At 36.0% G+C, this 18,380-nt stretch overlaps 1 protein-coding gene across 1 annotated transcript; it reads left to right on the top strand.

Moving 5' to 3' along the window:
• The first annotated feature begins 5,257 nt into the window (after positions 1–5,257).
• LOC139960582 (transmembrane protein 130-like) lies at positions 5,258–17,409 on the top strand. Its single transcript, XM_071959037.1, has 8 exons — positions 5,258–5,655; positions 7,181–7,299; positions 7,580–7,891; positions 11,305–11,492; positions 12,159–12,279; positions 12,881–12,965; positions 13,596–13,813; positions 14,321–17,409. The coding sequence occupies exons 2-8, from the start codon at positions 7,197–7,199 to the stop codon at positions 14,608–14,610; spliced, it is 1,317 nt and encodes a 438-aa protein (XP_071815138.1). The 5' UTR covers positions 5,258–5,655; positions 7,181–7,196; the 3' UTR covers positions 14,611–17,409.
• The last annotated feature ends 971 nt before the right edge of the window (positions 17,410–18,380 follow it).

The raw sequence follows: 18,380 nt of genomic DNA, 5'->3' as shown, positions 1-18,380 counted from the left end.
ATACAGCGCGTTTAGAGAAGGGTCCGTATCGGGGTTAAAAATTCAAGGTCACTTTTGGTCAAGAAATCATTTTTGTTACCGATAGTAGAGGTATACCACGTAAAAGAGGAACCTGTCTACTTTAATGTGGTGCTAACCGGACATCCTAGTAGGCTCCATAACTAAAGTAAATCGATTTTGAAAAAAATAAAAATTAACCATTTTTCTGATCATTACACATAACGTATATACAGCGCGTTTAGAGAAGGGTCTGTATCGGGGTTAAAACTTCAAGGTCACTTTTGGTCAAGAAATCATTTTTGTTACCGATAGTAGAGGTATACCACGTAAAAGAGGAACCTTTCTACTTTAATGTGGTGCTAACCGGACATCCTAGTAGGCTCCATAACTAAAGTAAATCGATTTTGCAAAAAATAAAAATTAACCATTTTTCTGATCATTACACATTACGTATATACAGCGCGTTTAGAGAAGGGTCTGTATCGGGGTTAAAACTTCAAGGTCACTTTTGGTCAAGAAATCATTTTTGTTACCGATAGTAGAGGAATACCACGTAAAAGATGAACCTGTCTACTTTAATGTGGTGCTAACCGGACATCCTAGTAGGCTCCATAACTAAAGTAAATCGATTTTGAAAAAAATAAAAATTAACCATTTTTCTGATCATTACACATTACGTATATACAGCGCGTTTAGAGATGTCCGGATCGGGGTTAAAACTTTAAGGCCATTTTTGGTCAAGAAATCATTTTTGTTACCGATAGTAGAGGAATACCACGTAAAAGATGAACCTGTCTACTTTAATGTGGTGCTAACCGGACATCCTAGTAGGCTCCATAACTAAAGTTAATCGATTTTGAAAAAAATAAAATTAACCATTTTTCTGATCATTACACATAACGTATATACAGCGCGTTTAGAGATGTCCGGATCGGGGTTAAAACTTTAAGGCCATTTTTGGTCAAGAAATCATTTTTGTTACCGATAGTAGAGGTATACCACGTGAAAGAGGAACCTTTCTACTTTAATGTGGTGCTAACCGGACATCCTAGTAGGCTCCATAACTAAAGTAAATCGATTTTGCAAAAAATAAAAATTAACCATTTTTCTGATCATTACACATTACGTATATACAGCGCGTTTAGAGAAGGGTCTGTATCGGGGTTAAAACTTCAAGGTCACTTTTGGTCAAGAAATCATTTTTGTTACCGATAGTAGAGGAATACCACGTAAAAGATGAACCTGTCTACTTTAATGTGGTGCTAACCGGACATCCTAGTAGGCTCCATAACTAAAGTAAATCGATTTTGAAAAAAATAAAAATTAACCATTTTTCTGATCATTACACATTACGTATATACAGCGCGTTTAGAGATGTCCGGATCGGGGTTAAAACTTTAAGGCCATTTTTGGTCAAGAAATCATTTTTGTTACCGATAGTAGAGGAATACCACGTAAAAGATGAACCTGTCTACTTTAATGTGGTGCTAACCGGACATCCTAGTAGGCTCCATAACTAAAGTTAATCGATTTTGAAAAAAATAAAATTAACCATTTTTCTGATCATTACACATAACGTATATACAGCGCGTTTAGAGATGTCCGGATCGGGGTTAAAACTTTAAGGCCATTTTTGGTCAAGAAATCATTTTTGTTACCGATAGTAGAGGTATACCACGTGAAAGAGGAACCTTTCTACTTTAATGTGGTGCTAACCGGACATCCTAGTAGGCTCCATAACTAAAGTAAATCGATTTTGAAAAAAATAAAAATTAACCATTTTTCTGATCATTACACATTACGTATATACAGCGCGTTTAGAGAAGGGTCTGTATCGGGGTTAAAACTTCAAGGTCACTTTTGGTCAAGAAATCATTTTTGTTACCGATAGTAGAGGTATACCACGTAAAAGAGGAACCTTTCTACTTTAATGTGGTGCTTACCGGACATCCTAGTAGGCTCCATAACTAAAGTAAATCGATTTTGAAAAAAATAAAAATTAACCATTTTTCTGATCATTACACATTACGTATATACAGCGCGTTTAGAGATGTCCGGATCGGGGTTAAAACTTTAAGGCCATTTTTCGTCAAGAAATCATTTTTGTTACCGATAGCAGAGGAATACCACGTAAAAGATGAACCTGTCTACTTTAATGTGGTGCTAACCGGACATCCTAGTAGGCTCCATAACTAAAGTTAATCGATTTTGAAAAAAAATAAAATTAACCATTTTTCTGATCATTACACATAACGTATATACAGCGCGTTTAGAGATGTCCGGATCGGGGTTAAAACTTTAAGGCCATTTTTGGTCAAGAAATCATTTTTGTTACCGATAGTAGAGGTATACCACGTAAAAGATGAACCTGTCTACTTTAATGTGGTGCTAACCGGACATCCTAGTAGGCTCCATAACTAAAGTTAATCGATTTTGAAAAAAATAAAATTAACCATTTCTCTGATCATTACACATAACGTATATACAGCGCGTTTAGAGAAGGGTCTGTATCGGGGTTAAAACTTCAAGGTCACTTTTGGTCAAGAAATCATTTTTGTTACCGATAGTAGAGGTATACCACGTGAAAGAGGAACCTGTCTACTTTAATGTGGTGCTAACCGGACATCGTAGTAGGCTCCATAACTAAAGTTAATCGATTTTGAAAAAAATAAAAATTAACCATTTTTCTGATCATTACACATAACGTATATACAGCGCGTTTAGAGAAGGGTCTGTATCGGGGTTAAAAATTCAAGGTCACTTTTGGTCAAGAAATCATTTTTGTTACCGATAGTAGAGGTATACCACGTAAAAGAGGAACCTGTCTACTTTAATGTGGTGCTAACCGGACATCCTAGTAGGCTCCATAACTAAAGTTAATCGATTTTGAAAAAAATAAAAATTAACCATTTTTCTGATCATTACACATAACGTATATACAGCGCGTTTAGAGAAGGGTCTGTATCGGGGTTAAAAATTCAAGGTCACTTTTGGTCAAGAAATCATTTTTGTTACCGATAGTAGAGGTATACCACGTAAAAGAGGAACCTGTCTACTTTAATGTGGTGCTAACCGGACATGCCAGTAGGCTCCATAACTAAAGTAAATCGATTTTGAAAAAAATAAAAATTAACCATTTTTCTGATCATTACACATTACGTATATACAGCGCGTTTAGAGATGTCCGTAGCGGGGTTAAAACTTTAAGGCCACTTTTGGTCAAGAAATCATTTTTGTTACCGATAGTAGAGGTATATCACGTGAAAGATGAATCTGTCTACTTTAATGTGGTGCTAACCGGGCATCCTAGTAGGCTCCATAACTAAAGTTAATCGATTTTGAAAAAAATAAAAATCATAAATTTTTCTGATCATTACACATAACGTATATACAGCGCGTTTAGAGATGTCCGGATCGGGGTTAAAACTTTAAGGCCATTTTTGGTCAAGAAATCATTTTTGTTACCGATAGTAGAGGTATACCACGTGAAAGAGGAACCTGTCTACTTTAATGTGGTGCTAACCGGACATCCTAGTAGGCTCCATAACTAAAGTTAATCGATTTTGAAAAAAATAAAATTAACCATTTTTCTGATCATTACACATTACGTATATACATCGCGTTTAGAGATGTCCGGATCGGGGTTAAAACTTTAAGGCCATTTTTGGTCAAGAAATCATTTTTGTTACCGATAGTAGAGGAATACCACGTAAAAGATGAACCTGTCTACTTTAATGTGGTGCTAACCGGACATCCTAGTAGGCTCCATAACTAAAGTTAATCGATTTTGAAAAAAATAAAATTAACCATTTTTCTGATCATTACACATAACGTATATACAGCGCGTTTAGAGAAGGGTCTGTATCGGGGTTAAAACTTCAAGGTCACTTTTGGTCAAGAAATCATTTTTGTTACCGATAGTAGAGGTATACCACGTGAAAGAGGAACCTGTCTACTTTAATGTAGTGCTAACCGGACATCCTAGTAGGCTCCATAACTAAAGTAAATCGATTTTGAAAAAAATAAAAATTAACCATTTTTCTGATCATTACACATAACGTATATACAGCGCGTTTAGAGAAGGGTCTGTATCGGGGTTAAAACTTCAAGGTCACTTTTGGTCAAGAAATCATTTTTGTTACCGATAGTAGAGGTATACCACGTGAAAGAGGAACCTGTCTACTTTAATGTGGTGCTAACCGGACATCCTAGTAGGCTCCATAACTAAAGTAAATCGATTTTGAAAAAAAATAAAAATTAACCATTTTTCTGATCATTACACATAACGTATATACAGCGCGTTTAGAGAAGGGTCTGTATCGGGGTTAAAACTTCAAGGTCACTTTTGGTCACGAAATCATTTTTGTTACCGATAGTAGAGGTATACCACGTGAAAGAGGAACCTTTCTACTTTAATGTGGTGCTAACCGGACATCGTAGTAGGCTCCATAACTAAAGTTAATCGATTTTGAAAAAAATAAAAATTAACCATTTTTCTGATCATTACACATAACGTATATACAGCGCGTTTAGAGATGTCCGGATCGGGGTTAAAACTTTAAGGCCATTTTCGGTCAAGAAATCATTTTTGTTACCGATAGTGGAGGTATACCACGTAAAAGAGGAACCTTTCTACTTTAATGTGGTGCTAACCGGACATCCTAGTAGGCTCCATAACTAAAGTTAATCGATTTTGAAGGGAAAAAAAATCATTTTTTTAGATCATTACACCTTAGATACAGCGCGTTTAGTGATGTCCGTATCGGGGTTTAAACTTTAAGGCCACTTTTGGTCAAGAAATCATTTTTGTTACCGATAGTAGAGGTATACCACGTGAAAGATGAACCTGTCTACTTTAATATGGTGCTAACCGGACATCCTAGTAGGCTCCATAACTAAAGTTAATCGATTTTGAAAAAAATCATTTTTCTGATCATTACACATTAAGTATATACAGCGCGTTTGGGGTTTTATTTTCGCCAATCTAGCGTTTTTTCGTCAACTGTCGCTGGTAACACTGGTTATAACAAACACACACGACCGCAGTTGTAGTACTGTGTGTCATGTCTTACTGTCCTTTTTTTCTTAGTGGCTGCTGTTAGTGTCTGCTCTTAGTGGCTGCTACCTTCAATGAGGCGACAAAACATGTGACTGAAGAAACTTATTCATCTGGCCATCATCATGATGAACAGTTTATGCTATATCTTACTCAGGATTTCATTTCCCTTGGCGATACAAATGTTAGTGACCTTTGATTCTTTTGAAATGAATAGCAACTATTGACTGACTTAGTTAGACTTTGATATTAAGTTGTTTTTAAGTGTCGCACTGCTATCAGTGCTTGCAAATGCCAAAGCAGTAAAATAAATGTTCAAAATCTCAAATGTTTTCTACTTCTTTTATAATAAGTAACAAAATATAGCTGTGTGCCAGAAATATCCAAGTTGGCCATTGAAACAGATTTTTTTCTGCTAGTGTAAGTTGGTACTTCGTAGCGGAGCACATGATAGAAACGAAAGCAGAAGCTGCACACTAAAACGCCTCTTGGTGAGAGCAATATCATCGCATTATTTTAATAACGACGAATGTTGAACGCAATGCATCATGTGGTTGACGCTTCGATTGGGTTTAACTACTGAGTTATACTCATAGTCGGTAAGTTATTAAAGATAATTTAGTGCAAGATACATGAGTTTGCCTAAATAGTAATAAGTTAGGCTAGCATATTCCTATAGACCTAGGCCTATAACTTTGGCTTAGCCTATATTAATCTGATGTATTTTTGATATGCTAATAATTTCAAGTGGATACAAAGTGATATTACATAGGAGAAAGTTAGGATCAAGTCCCGACCATACCCGGTCAGCATATTCCACTTGTAAGAGAGGGGTGTTTTAACCTTTGTATTGGTTGTATCATCGAATTAAACATGACTCATCATTCCACAGTAAGAAACTGTACCGACCATGGAGAGTCATGTAACATGCTCCCAGGTGCTTCTACAGTATTTAACCCTTTGTAAGATAGTAGAGATAAGTGTTTTGTAGAAAATGAAACGCCACTATCACGCATTTACAGTAAATTTGAGAATAATTGGTTAGGTTTGTATGATAACGTTGAGATACACCTTACGTCTCATAAAAAGCTTGATCTGCTTGAATCCCGGCTACTATTCGAACATCTGTTGAAAGAGTAAAGGGCAAAATTAGTGAACAACGTCCTGCGTAAAAGCAAAATTTGTTAACATCCTGATTTGTAGCAACAACCATTTGAGTATCGTTAACAAACTCATGATTTGTAGCAACAATCATGTAAATATTGTTAACAACGTGATTTGTAGCAATACGGATATTGTGTGTATTATATGAAACATGTACCTACGATAGCCTGGCTGCAGTTACATATATATACATATATATATACTGCCGTTCAAGTTCAACTTATTAATATCCCGAAAGAGCAATTTCTTGCGATAAAAGAAATTCAGTAAACAAAATAATAATAATAAGTATAATATAGTACAGGACAAGGAGGATAAGACATAATTCAGTATGTACACAGCTATATTGATCACAAATGAGTCTGGTCTGTCAGATTTCTATTAATCGGCCATTTTGGGGCCATTAGGCTGAGATCATGTGTAGTATAGTTTTGTGCTTTTCAGATATGCAAGTATACAGTATCTCTCACCACCCTTTAAAGGGTGTGAAGACTCGCGCACAAAGAAACGTCTCATGCACAGCTTGCTACCGTCGGTAATTAGACACTAGTGTACAGTCAATACACACACAGCTACAGTCAATACCCACAACACAGTGTACATAGCAGCGTGGAGATCTCGGGTCTAGATAAAAGATAACAAGGTATCACGTTTCATTACTCTCTGCATTTTGTAACGACAAGAAGAAAACGTCATTTGCAAACAACGGAAAGTTAACTTTTTCAGAGCCTTTAACTGAGATAATCTGCTGTATCTATTCCCTTTTGGAAAGCAGGACTTATATGTGATACTGTATCACAGTTGATGTCACACCATCATGATCACATGGTTACATTCTCGATGAAAAGAGACTGAGGTTGAGAGCGGATCAAGTTGTTTGGTTTCTATGCCCAGCCTTGATCTTGGGTGACTTGTTATTCTTAAAGAGTACAGGTCTTCTCTTCTCTATTTCTTTTGTAGAATCCTGTAGAAGAGTATGAGGGTCATCATTTTGATTCCTGTATTTTTTGGAAGTTTCCTGTCGTCCACCTCAGACGATGTATCGCAGCTGCAACCTATTGGTGCCTCGTCACATTCAGGTAACATTCATATTTTTTGTTCATGAAATCTAATATTAGGATAAGGGCTTAATGCAACGTTCTCGATATTCTCCATATTCTCAAGTAAACTGAATAGAAACAATCATGTTTTGATTTCGTTTGTTGTGCTTTATCCATACATGTATGGTATATGTTATTTAAAAGTACTTTCTGTTATGTTAATCACATAATGTAAATGTTTACATTGTTCTGTTAATCTACAATATGTTCTAGTTATGTATATTCTTACCAACAAATTTTTCCCAATTTTCAATTGCAGCTCTCCCCTTCAATGTCACAGTAACTTGTGATGGCCCCACTACTCTGGGAGGGACAACATCATGCCTAGCGTCTTTGTACTCCTGGAAGCTTAATAACAGCAGGCCAAGCAGCAGAGAGTATACTTATTTGTACTGGGATTCATCCCAAAAGTATCTTGTTCCACGTTTGAAGATAGAAGAAGGTGGACAAAATAGTACCCATGAAGAGACGTATTTGATGAAAAATGATATTGGAGCACATACCATGATCGTGGAAGTAAAATACTTTGCTACTTTAGTTGCCAGAGGGCAGACTTCATACAATGTGACAGGTTAGTGAAGAAGTTAAATATTCAATGATAAAATTATTTCCAAATGACACAAAAGTAAGGTTTACTAATAGTTGTTGTCTACACAGCTCTTGCCGAGAGAAGTTGATTTTAAAGTCATGTCAAACTTTCAAAGTTCCGTCACCCAACAATCTGTTCACATCAAACACTTAAACCTGCCCACATCTGCTTCTGCACAATTACAATTTTTAAACTAAGAGATAGTTAGTGAGCATTTATGCCAAGAACAATTTGAGAAGCCCTTGTAAAATAGTATCTCAGTCTGAACTCAATTTGTGATATTTTTGGGTGACGTTTTGGATTCATAAAATATACTTTCTGAAAGTAGCATTTGCACGTCAACTGTAAACTATAAAAGTGTAAGGCCCACAGTACACTGCTCAACTGATCACCTCCGGACTCAACACGACCCTCGTGGATCGTTGGCAGTGTGGATTACGAATCATCAAAGAGGGGGTTTGCCTCTTTTACCGTCACGTCGGCTTCAGTCAGGAGAAACTGAACCTGTAGCATTTTTCCCTGTCTGACAGTCGGCAGTCTTAACAAATGTGACCAACCACAGGCTAATAAAATTGCATGTGACCTAACTGAGCACAATTCGCTAAGAGAACACAGGCGTTGTGTGGGCTGATCAGCCGGTCAGTGTCTGGTGGTCAGTTGTACCATAAGGCCGTGTATCTTCACACCCTTTAATAACTAGATCAGGGGGGAAGAGTAGAGTCTGGTCGTGATAAGTTTTGTGCAGTGTGCAGCGGATGGCTGGCCTCACTCTACACAGTATGAAGGTTGCAAGGTTTAATGGTTTGTGGTATTAGCATTGTAACACCCTTAGCAACAGCTATACTTTATCATACTGTAATTATCACCTGAAGGTACTTGCATTTTCCTATATCACATCAACTGCTTAGAGCAGGGTTGCTTGCCGGCATCTCTAAATTTATTACAAACCTAAGAAGACCAATAACAAGCCTAACCTGAACAAGTGTACTTTTCCCTCAAAACTCTTTCTCACCACATTTCATTGGTACAATTTCCACCAATTTTTTCAACAGTTAATACATTAACCTCAGTTTGAATAATTGTGCTAATTTGCAAATACCTGTCCTTCTGCAGCCTTGCCTTGGATTGTATTTCAAGTCAGGCTGGAAGTTTAACATAAATTGCAAGTTAAGTAGTATGTAGTAGTATTGTGTTACACAGTGTACGGTATTCCACGAAGTCGTTGACGTGATGTAACAGAGGGTCAACCGGTAATGAGTGGTCTATGCAGGAAGCACTTGTGAAAGATGCACCAATAGTCAGCAAAACATATCCCCTGTGAATCAATACAGGTTTCCTTTATACTCTGAATCCACCTCATAACTTTCCTTTGGCATCTATACTCTCACCGTTATAGTAGTTTATAAAATAGTGCCTTTTTTTTGGTAGGTGAGAACAAGGTTATATTTATATTGTAGTATTTTTTCCCAAACCTGTGACTGCACTCAAACTTTGATATCATGGACTGAACTAATTAATGCATACATTTAGATACCATTGTTTACTCCCACCTTAGAACCTAACTGCTTCTTCTTCAATTCACCTTCCCATCACCTGTGCCTTGCCCCCCCTTTTCCCCAGCACACTACTTCTCCTTCCCCATCCACTCTCCCTCCCCCCACATGAGTGTTAGTTCACTCCCCCTAGGAGTGTTAGCTCAATGGTTAACGCCGGTGCCTTTCAATCATAAGGTCTCGAGTTCGAGTCACTCCAAGATTAATGTATGTCATCCAGTTACAGAGTTGTTGACAATTGACAATTCATAATCATGGAGGTTATAATATGAATCTAAGAGACTGACTTCGGTCAGCTTGTGACTTTGATAAGCCAATGATGGCTTCTTCGCGAGTTCTCGGATACTAAAAGTGGATTTACTGTATAGGTATGTTCTGTAAATATTCTTGGCAGTAAAAAGTATTTTTCCTGTCAGGTACAGTCACATCGCACCTATTTTTTGAGGCTTCATGTCGTAAATCAGATAGTATCTTGCGCCATATGTGCATGTATAGTTTCCATGGTAACTAAGCAGAGCTCATTCTCCTAGGTTACAGGTGGTGTGACCAGTATCAGGTAGCGATTGGTTGCTCACTGTAAACTACATCAATCTACTAGCGTCAACAAGTTACAAGTTTACTTTCTTTGGTAACAGTGTAAAATTCTTTCATAATAACTGCTGGGTGAGAATGATGAAAACATGTAAACATTCAGGCGGAGTCACGCCTGTGTTTGCAGTGTGCCATGAGGTGAGCAATGGTATGAACGGAAACACCCATTTAAGTGTTACTGTTAGAAATGTGTTCATTACTGGCACTGAGATTGTAAGTTTCGAAGTTTCGATTATAAAATGGTGCTATTGTATATTGCAAGTTTATTAAGAGCATCCAAGTTCACCTTCATAGGGTTAACTCAAGGTGTAATATTACATAAGTTGTACCACAATTTCCTTGTTGCATATCCTGTACATTTGCTTTCCATTTCTTCTTAGCTTCCTACATCAGACTTTCACACGGTTTCTCCTGCCGTCTGTAGCTAAATCTCCAAACGTGTACACTCTTGAGTCAGAATGTGAAATTTTAATAAACTCACACAGAGTTGTTAAGAAATGTTCCAATTTCATTGACCAACATTCAGTGACGATGTATTTATCATGCTGGATCCATCTGTACATGAACATGAATGTATGTGTAGGTTTTTACATTTATACAGTATATATGTGTTTAATTTACATTATCCTATCAAATTATATGACAATATATATGCACTCCCTCATAAAACTTCAGTGTGCACCAATTCCGACTTTTGTTTTAAATTTCCTCGGGTCATTTACAAATTTAATTGACATATAATTTGACATATCTTCTTTATTTTCAAGATATTTGAAAGAATGTCAAGTATGGAATGATATCGTATATATATGTGCTCTTTGACATCCAAATTAGCAAGTTGCACTAAATGCTATCAAATAGTACTCATGATACAAATTCATAAAACAGATCCAACATCCTAACCCTCATGCAGAATGCTCATTTCATAAATTTTCAAATGTTGCCACTTTGTTTTGTCTTTATGACATGAAATTTGATTAGTCAATTAGACAAAAACTTCAAATAAAGTTGTGAATTTATATGTCAAAAGGACTCTGTGCTGGCATCAGCTTCTATTAACCATATCTGTTCTTCCTTCCCCAGTCTCCCCCACCTCCCTAAATGCTGTTAACTCATCATCAACTGTACAGCATTCTTTACTTACCTTTCTCCACACACCCATAGCACACTGAACTTCCCATCAATACATCTCTAAACTGTAATAACATTTTCTGATTTTAGGCTGCTTTTTCTCATTTTTCTTCGATCCAGAGGACATAAATATTCAAGTCTTAATGAGCCAGAACGAAACAGTCTGCCATCAGGACTGCTATGCTGCCACCAACAAGACCCTACGACTCATCGCCAGCATTCACGATCCTAGCGACTTCTTCCAGGGTAGCATCTTTTTGCTTGATTGGGATTTTGGAGACGGAAACCAATCTCTGAAGACTACATCAGTGAGTTTTGTATTTACTTTGCTGTTTCCAAGGAGAGACAGTACCGATGAAATATCATCGGTATCACAGACAAATGTAGCAATAGATATTGTACTAAAGTATTTACTATACTTATCAGGTTAATTCCTTTCTCTGTGTCTATTATGTTTAGTGCCACCTTTAGAAACGGTGTGTCGTGTCCGCATCAAAGTTTATCTCGCCATTGAAATACGCTGAAAGAATGCAGTGTGAATTGTTAGCTTCGTTGAATTATAATGTCATATCAAAAGAGTGAAGTCTTATGGAAGCAAGTTAAAGTTGAAAATAAACAGTGACACCCAACCTTAGACTGTACTCTCAGTGTTATTGACTAGTGTCAATGACTTGGACTGGATCGAGTCACATTTCTGTGACACGTGACTTGACTTGACTTTGAGGTACATGACTTGTGACTCGACCTGATAAGATATGCACTGTGACTTGACTTGCAGATAAGATGACGGTATTATGCAGCGATTGAAAACATACGTATTGTTTATTTTGTTCTGACACTCGCATTCCACCTTTTTATATTTATGTCAAATGTCCTATTGTCACTACCTTTGTATTGAAAGTTCATAATTTGTCACACCCAACTGCTGATGAGTCATGTATTTCCTTTATTTTTTTTTTTGGCATTTTGTGTAGATTTCTGTGTCCCACATTTACAGTACCATTGGCACATTCAGTGTATCCGTGAGTCTTACGGCAATCATGAAGTCGGGAAGGACGAGAAGTGGAATGTCAACTCTCACTGTTACTACGCTGGGTAAGTTGCATGGTACCCGTCTAGCTAAATTTGGCATAAACATCATGAAATTTCTCTTCGTTTTCTTGACTTTTTTTACGTCTTTCCTTTTACACTGACGTGACAGTTTCCTCTGATTTCTTTGTTGTAAGTGTCCCTATGTCTGCATCTCTGTTCAACAGTGCTTGACATACAGGCACTTCATTTATCTAGTTATCTAGTAAAAGTGGTCTACCGCCCTCTTCATTCTCATTCTACCGTTTAATGAGCTAAGGACAATTCCATGAAGGCAGAATTTACAGTTTGTTTATCTGCGTTCTAGCCATGACTCTCAAACTTTTATTTGTATGTGGCCATGTCTGTCACAATGCATCTTGAACTCTTTACTTTGATCTAGGACTGGGAATAAGGGGAGGAGGGGGGATGGGATGGGAGGAAACAGCTGTTGGGAGTTTGGGAAGGACAAGGGGGTGGTGATCATCATCACTCTTCATTAATCAACATCTACATTCATTCTGGATTACTTTTGCATACAGAAATGTGAAAAACAAAATTTTCAACTCAGAAACATCTCTGTTCCACTTCTTGTCAATCTTATTCCGATTTGCTTCTTTTTCACTAGATGCCATCCAGAATCTGACGGCTGATGGAGTCGATGGTGTCATCGTTGGGGAGGAGCGGCAGATAAATATATCCTGTTATGGAAGGTTTGTCTATATATAGTCTTCTATGCATACCATACGTCGGTCCACTGATGCCATTTAAATACCGTCAAGAAGTTGCTATTATGGTGCTGGTTCTTGCATGGTTGAAACTATTTCTTTTGAGAGTGGCGAGAGATTTTGTACATTGCCACAACAAAAAACTGGGTTCGGGTGATGGGAGTATTGAATTTGCAATTGTTAATAGGGAGGATAGAATCAGCCTCCAGAATTTACTTCTCTTTCCTGACTTGCTTGTCTTATCATTGTCCTCAACACCCTCCTCACACTTCAGTGCATGGAGTGAACTGGTGACCTGTTTTTGAACACATGTATGCCCTCAGTGACCACTCACTTCTGGTCAATAAACCCTTCTATGCATTGTAGCTCCCCAAGTGCTTAGAAGGATTTTATTGTCCGGATTTTGTTATCTGTTCGAATCCTCATCTTCGGTGACATTGTACAGCAAAATAGTAGTTCAGGACATTATTTATATTATAAGAGCTATTTCTGGTTGAACAAGCAGAAGTTTAGTATAATGCAGTCATCGAAACCTCAATGCATTATTGTTCAGTGGTTTTCACGAAGAAATACTGAACGTCCACAAGTTAAACGATTCCTCTTGTTTGTTTGCAGTCCGCCGATTGCCTTCTGTTGGTCTATCTATGAAGACAATACCACTTCCGGTCTTCCTGTGGCCGAATCTTGTCTGCAGAGTTACTGGGTGGATCAGTGCAGATTACAGATCGACCATCAGTTTAACAGTTCTTGCGGGTACGTTCTGAGCGTGAGGGCTTCCAACGATGTCAGCTTCGAGGCCCTCGCTGTCAGGGTTGATCCCAAGGCTCCTCCAGGTATGTTGGTTTTCATCATTTCTTAGAGCGATAGCCAGGAAATACTGATTTTGGGGCCACAATTTGGAGTAGCACAATATTTTGAGTTTGTAGTATGTACTGTAACCATTTGGCAAACTCACATTTCTGCTATGTTATATACTATGCATCATAGCCTATATGCCCTCTGTAAATCTCCTACAGATTTGTTTTCGACAGTTTTACACATCCAAAAATTCAATTGTTGAATTAAGCATATATTTAAAATCAGTTCCAGACGGTCATTCTGGACAATCTGAACAATCTACTGATCTGATCTGATCTGGTGATTAAAATAAATATTAACAACTATAAGTAGCGGTCACGAATATGGATAACTATAGTGCATGAATACAGTGAAGACAGGTTAGTATTAACCATGACAAATGCAAATTAAAAGTGGGGATAATAATAATAATAATAATATCAGAACTCTCTAGTCCTAAAAAAACTGGATTTTTTACTTCTTCTTTCTTTATTGTATCTAAGATGTTTCGAAACCCAGTGTAGCGGGCGTCGTGGTCGGTGTTTTATTCGGATTAACATTGACGTGCATATGCATGGCGGTCGTCATTCAACAAATACGGAACTCTCGCAAGAGGAATGTGGAGGTGGCCAACTTTAACTTCAATTCCTTCCCTATGCACGACCCCATTCGCGAACATGCCAGACGATTGAACGATGCAGCGAACGTGCAGAATGAAAGGACCCCTCTCCTGGGGAATAAACCATCGTTGGAAGTGAGGTGGGTCAAAGGCCAAGAAACAGTCACGATATGATTGAAGAAAAATATGTTTATTAGTAGTTGAACTATTCTGTGCTGGTGTGAAAAAGATGAGAAAATCGAAGGAAATTTCAAAATTTATGTATGTAGATATTATTGAGAGTATTCATATTGGCGGATTTAAAGTGTAAAATGTGACAAGTTAATAGTGACTAGTTACTGGTGTCTTGTTCAGGTTATTTCTAGGCCACAGGTGGGTTTGTTGGAACCCTTGGCCAACGATTCTGATATGGAAGGTGGAAAAGACGATATGAAAGTAAATTATTTTAATATTCCTTGGTAAAGACTGAGATTAGTAAGCTGACAGGTGCTTTATATGTGACACTAGGAGCTGTTCGCTGGTTAAACTAAGGATTCTGTTTGTAGAAATATTGAAATCGTTAATGTGTGACTCATCAAATTTATTCCATGGTGCTATTTTTACGTGTCTTTTTCAAGCAGCTGTTTTAAAGTTTAACCAAACTTATTTGAATTAAAGATTGAAGGCGAACAAAATAAGACAATCATCCTGTAAGGAGTTTTGCAACAGATGGTCGTTAATTATTAGTTGGTTTTAACGATTTGTTTCTGTTCAATAAAAAAATTTCTTGCTCATATTGGTATTCAGAGCAGGCAACGATTAAATCGCGAAGTTGTAGAGTGTTTGGCTTGTAACCATGGTTTCCAATCCCATTCCAGGCCCCCAAAAATGTCTTTGTCATTTTCCAGTTTCTTTTAAGAGATGAAAAAACTCTAGTAAAAATAATGACATGCAATTCTCTGAGAATCCAGTTACCAATAATATTGGAATGATTTACCACAATCAAACCAAGATGCTTGGCTGATGAAAAAAAACTTAGGTTAGAAACACAAGTTAAGATGCTCAAAAATGATTAAATCGGCTTGAAACTTCGAGATTATGTTTCAAGAGATCTCTTCTTCAATAATTATGAACGATATCGAATAAACTACAAGTGACAAGTTTTTTGACTATTATTCTATATCTTTTGGGACTAACCGCTAAACAACAGTGTCTCAACCTAAAGAATCTAATTCCTATAATCATTGGAGATTGAACTGAATACTCAGTATCAGTAAAGCTTTCCCAATGTTAACATGTCACAGCTGTTGAAAGTTTTAATAACATCTTTTTATATCAGATACTGTATTTGTGACCAGTCACATTATTTTAAGATCGGGTCTAGTGACTGCTTTTGAATTTCGTGACCAGAGCGAACCGTTTTACTCGAGTCACTATATTTTTATCTTTGGGGAAAACATTAAACAAACTTGTTTGTGGCACTTGACTATGAAATTGAATAACTCCAACTCAATGTTCTAGTGACTCAAATAAGAAATTGTTAAAATATTTTTTATAATAAATATTTTTGTATAATATTTTTGTAATAAAATAAAAGATAATGTATTCATTCAAATTTGCCGTATTTACATGAAATGACAAATTGTAAGTTTTAAATTTATCTTAAAATGTCTATAGTTCAAAAACATAATCATTAAAAAAATGAACTTTTCCTTTGTCCTAACCTTTTTTTTTTCTTTAATCAAAATACTCTGTGCTGTGATGATGTATTTGCTAAAACTTAAGTTTGGCCATCATGGACTCTATATTACTATATTACATCCATAGGAAATTATTAACTTGCTCGAATCCTTTAGTTAATAGTAACTTCTCTGTTAGGCTTGTTACAACACTGAATAATTGTACTGATCAGGTGTTTACATTTGACCTGTTTACATGAATTGACAAATTTAACAAAAAATACATAATTTCTTGTCAATGAATATTCATTTTGTGTACAAAAATAAGAAGGATTGAACTCTCTATACCAGCTCTATATTTTGCATTAAGTCAGGTTCAATTTTACAAGTTGTATATTTTTAAAACTTAATAATGAAACAATGAACTTTTTGCCTTTTCCTTTCCCTTTGTGAATCGAAAAGCACTATGCTGGATGACTCATTTCCTGAAATTAATTTGGAGGGGATTTTAGCCATCATTTGTTTGCCCTTCCCTGTTCTTTTTTTGGCTCTTTTTATTGTATTCATTATTTTCATATTTTCTTATTTTCATCTCTTTGTTTTACATTCCAGTTGCTGCTTTTTTTGGTTTCAGAGTAGTTTGTCTTTCTGTTCTTTCTTAACCATTCAAAATAAATTATAATGTGCTTATAATGAAAAATTTTTCCTTTAAAAAATATCTTTCAATTTCTGTATTATGAAATACAAACTTTTTATGTGCCATAACTATATAAACAATTGCTTTGTACTTTCGTGAGGTAAAAATTACGGAAACAGTTTTGCTGAGTAACCACATTTAAAATCCTTCAAAAGAACTGAATGAGCAATGTTTCAGCATTTTTATCTCTCTCTCTTGCTTGCCACTATTTTCTTTTCTTTTTCAACAGAAATGAATGAATATGCAAAACAAAATGCTTTTTTTGTCTCTCTTTTTTTCTTCTTCCTATTGGCCATATTTTTATGGAAATATGAACAAATATAGCAAGTTATTGAAGGAACTTTATGATCTTTTAGTGTAATATCATACCGTAGTTAGTTACTGTACATTTTTCATGCAATAATTCCATTGATGTACATGTTTTAATAGTAAAATATTACCATGTATTGTGCTCTGATTGCTTGGGTATGTAATAAGACAAAATCTTGCCATCATTATTTGCAAAGAGAGACGGAAACAAAGAAAAAAAAACAGCTGTTGACAACTTGATGATAAAATAAAGTGATTATTACCTTGTGTCCTAAAGTGTAATCAAGGTTGTAACTAATTGCATTTCAACTAATTTGTCCATTTCTTTGTTTGTTGTATGTGGTTTTTTTCTTCTTTTTTTCTCCTTTTTATTTGTGTTTGGGTCCGTCTTATTAGTATGAAAATGTAAAATAAATTGATGTAATTTGACTTGAAACAAATTTGCATAATATATCACAGTTATTCTTTTATTTGTAAAATACTTTGGCAATATGAAAAATATTTGCCAAAACTTGCATGTTGACCTCTGGTGTTCTATTAGTGCTCACTTGAAAAATAAACAGTGTACTTGGAAATGATATTTTATGATGCAACAAAGGTTATACAAGTTTCTTAAAATAGCCTTAATTTGTCATCGACACAAGTTTTTTGTTATATTTTAATAATATTTTGCTACATCCTGGTTGTGCTTTAGTACTTTAGTTTCACTTGCATTGAAACTGAAGGGAATAGAAACTAGCTGCAGGAGTAAACAGTTGTAGGAATTAATTATTATGATTAAAAGAACTGCAATAAGAGAAAATGCTTTATTTGCCAACAGGCTTAAAAGGTCTTCATTATTGGCCCCAAATTTTTAGTACCCATGAATTTGATAAAAGTTATCAGAAGTCTCTGATCATGTAATTTCACTTGGGGGTTGTTAAACTAGACAATTAAAATGTCTCCCCTTGTGTAACTTGATTTACAGTGAAAGCAAGCATTTGTACCGGGTGTATAAAAAATGACATCCACTTTATAACAAAAAATACATAATGTCTTGTCAAGGAATATTCATTTTGTGTACAAAAAACGGATTGAACTCTCTATACCAGTTAAATATTTTGAGAACATAATTGAAACTTAGTAAGAAAAGTTACTTGACGTGCCTAACTCTGAATTTAACTATAAAGCTGTATAGACTATTTTTCAACAATAACTCTTGGGGTGTAAATTGATTTAATTTAATACTGCAATTTGTTATTTCTTTATCTATCAGTGGTTCTACTTATTACCACTTGTGC

This window comes from Apostichopus japonicus, chromosome 19, assembly GCF_037975245.1.
Source record: "Apostichopus japonicus isolate 1M-3 chromosome 19, ASM3797524v1, whole genome shotgun sequence".
NCBI lineage: Eukaryota > Metazoa > Echinodermata > Holothuroidea > Aspidochirotida > Stichopodidae > Apostichopus > Apostichopus japonicus.
Note: the sequence above shows the minus strand (reverse complement) of the source record. Positions and strands in the feature narration are given on the sequence as shown.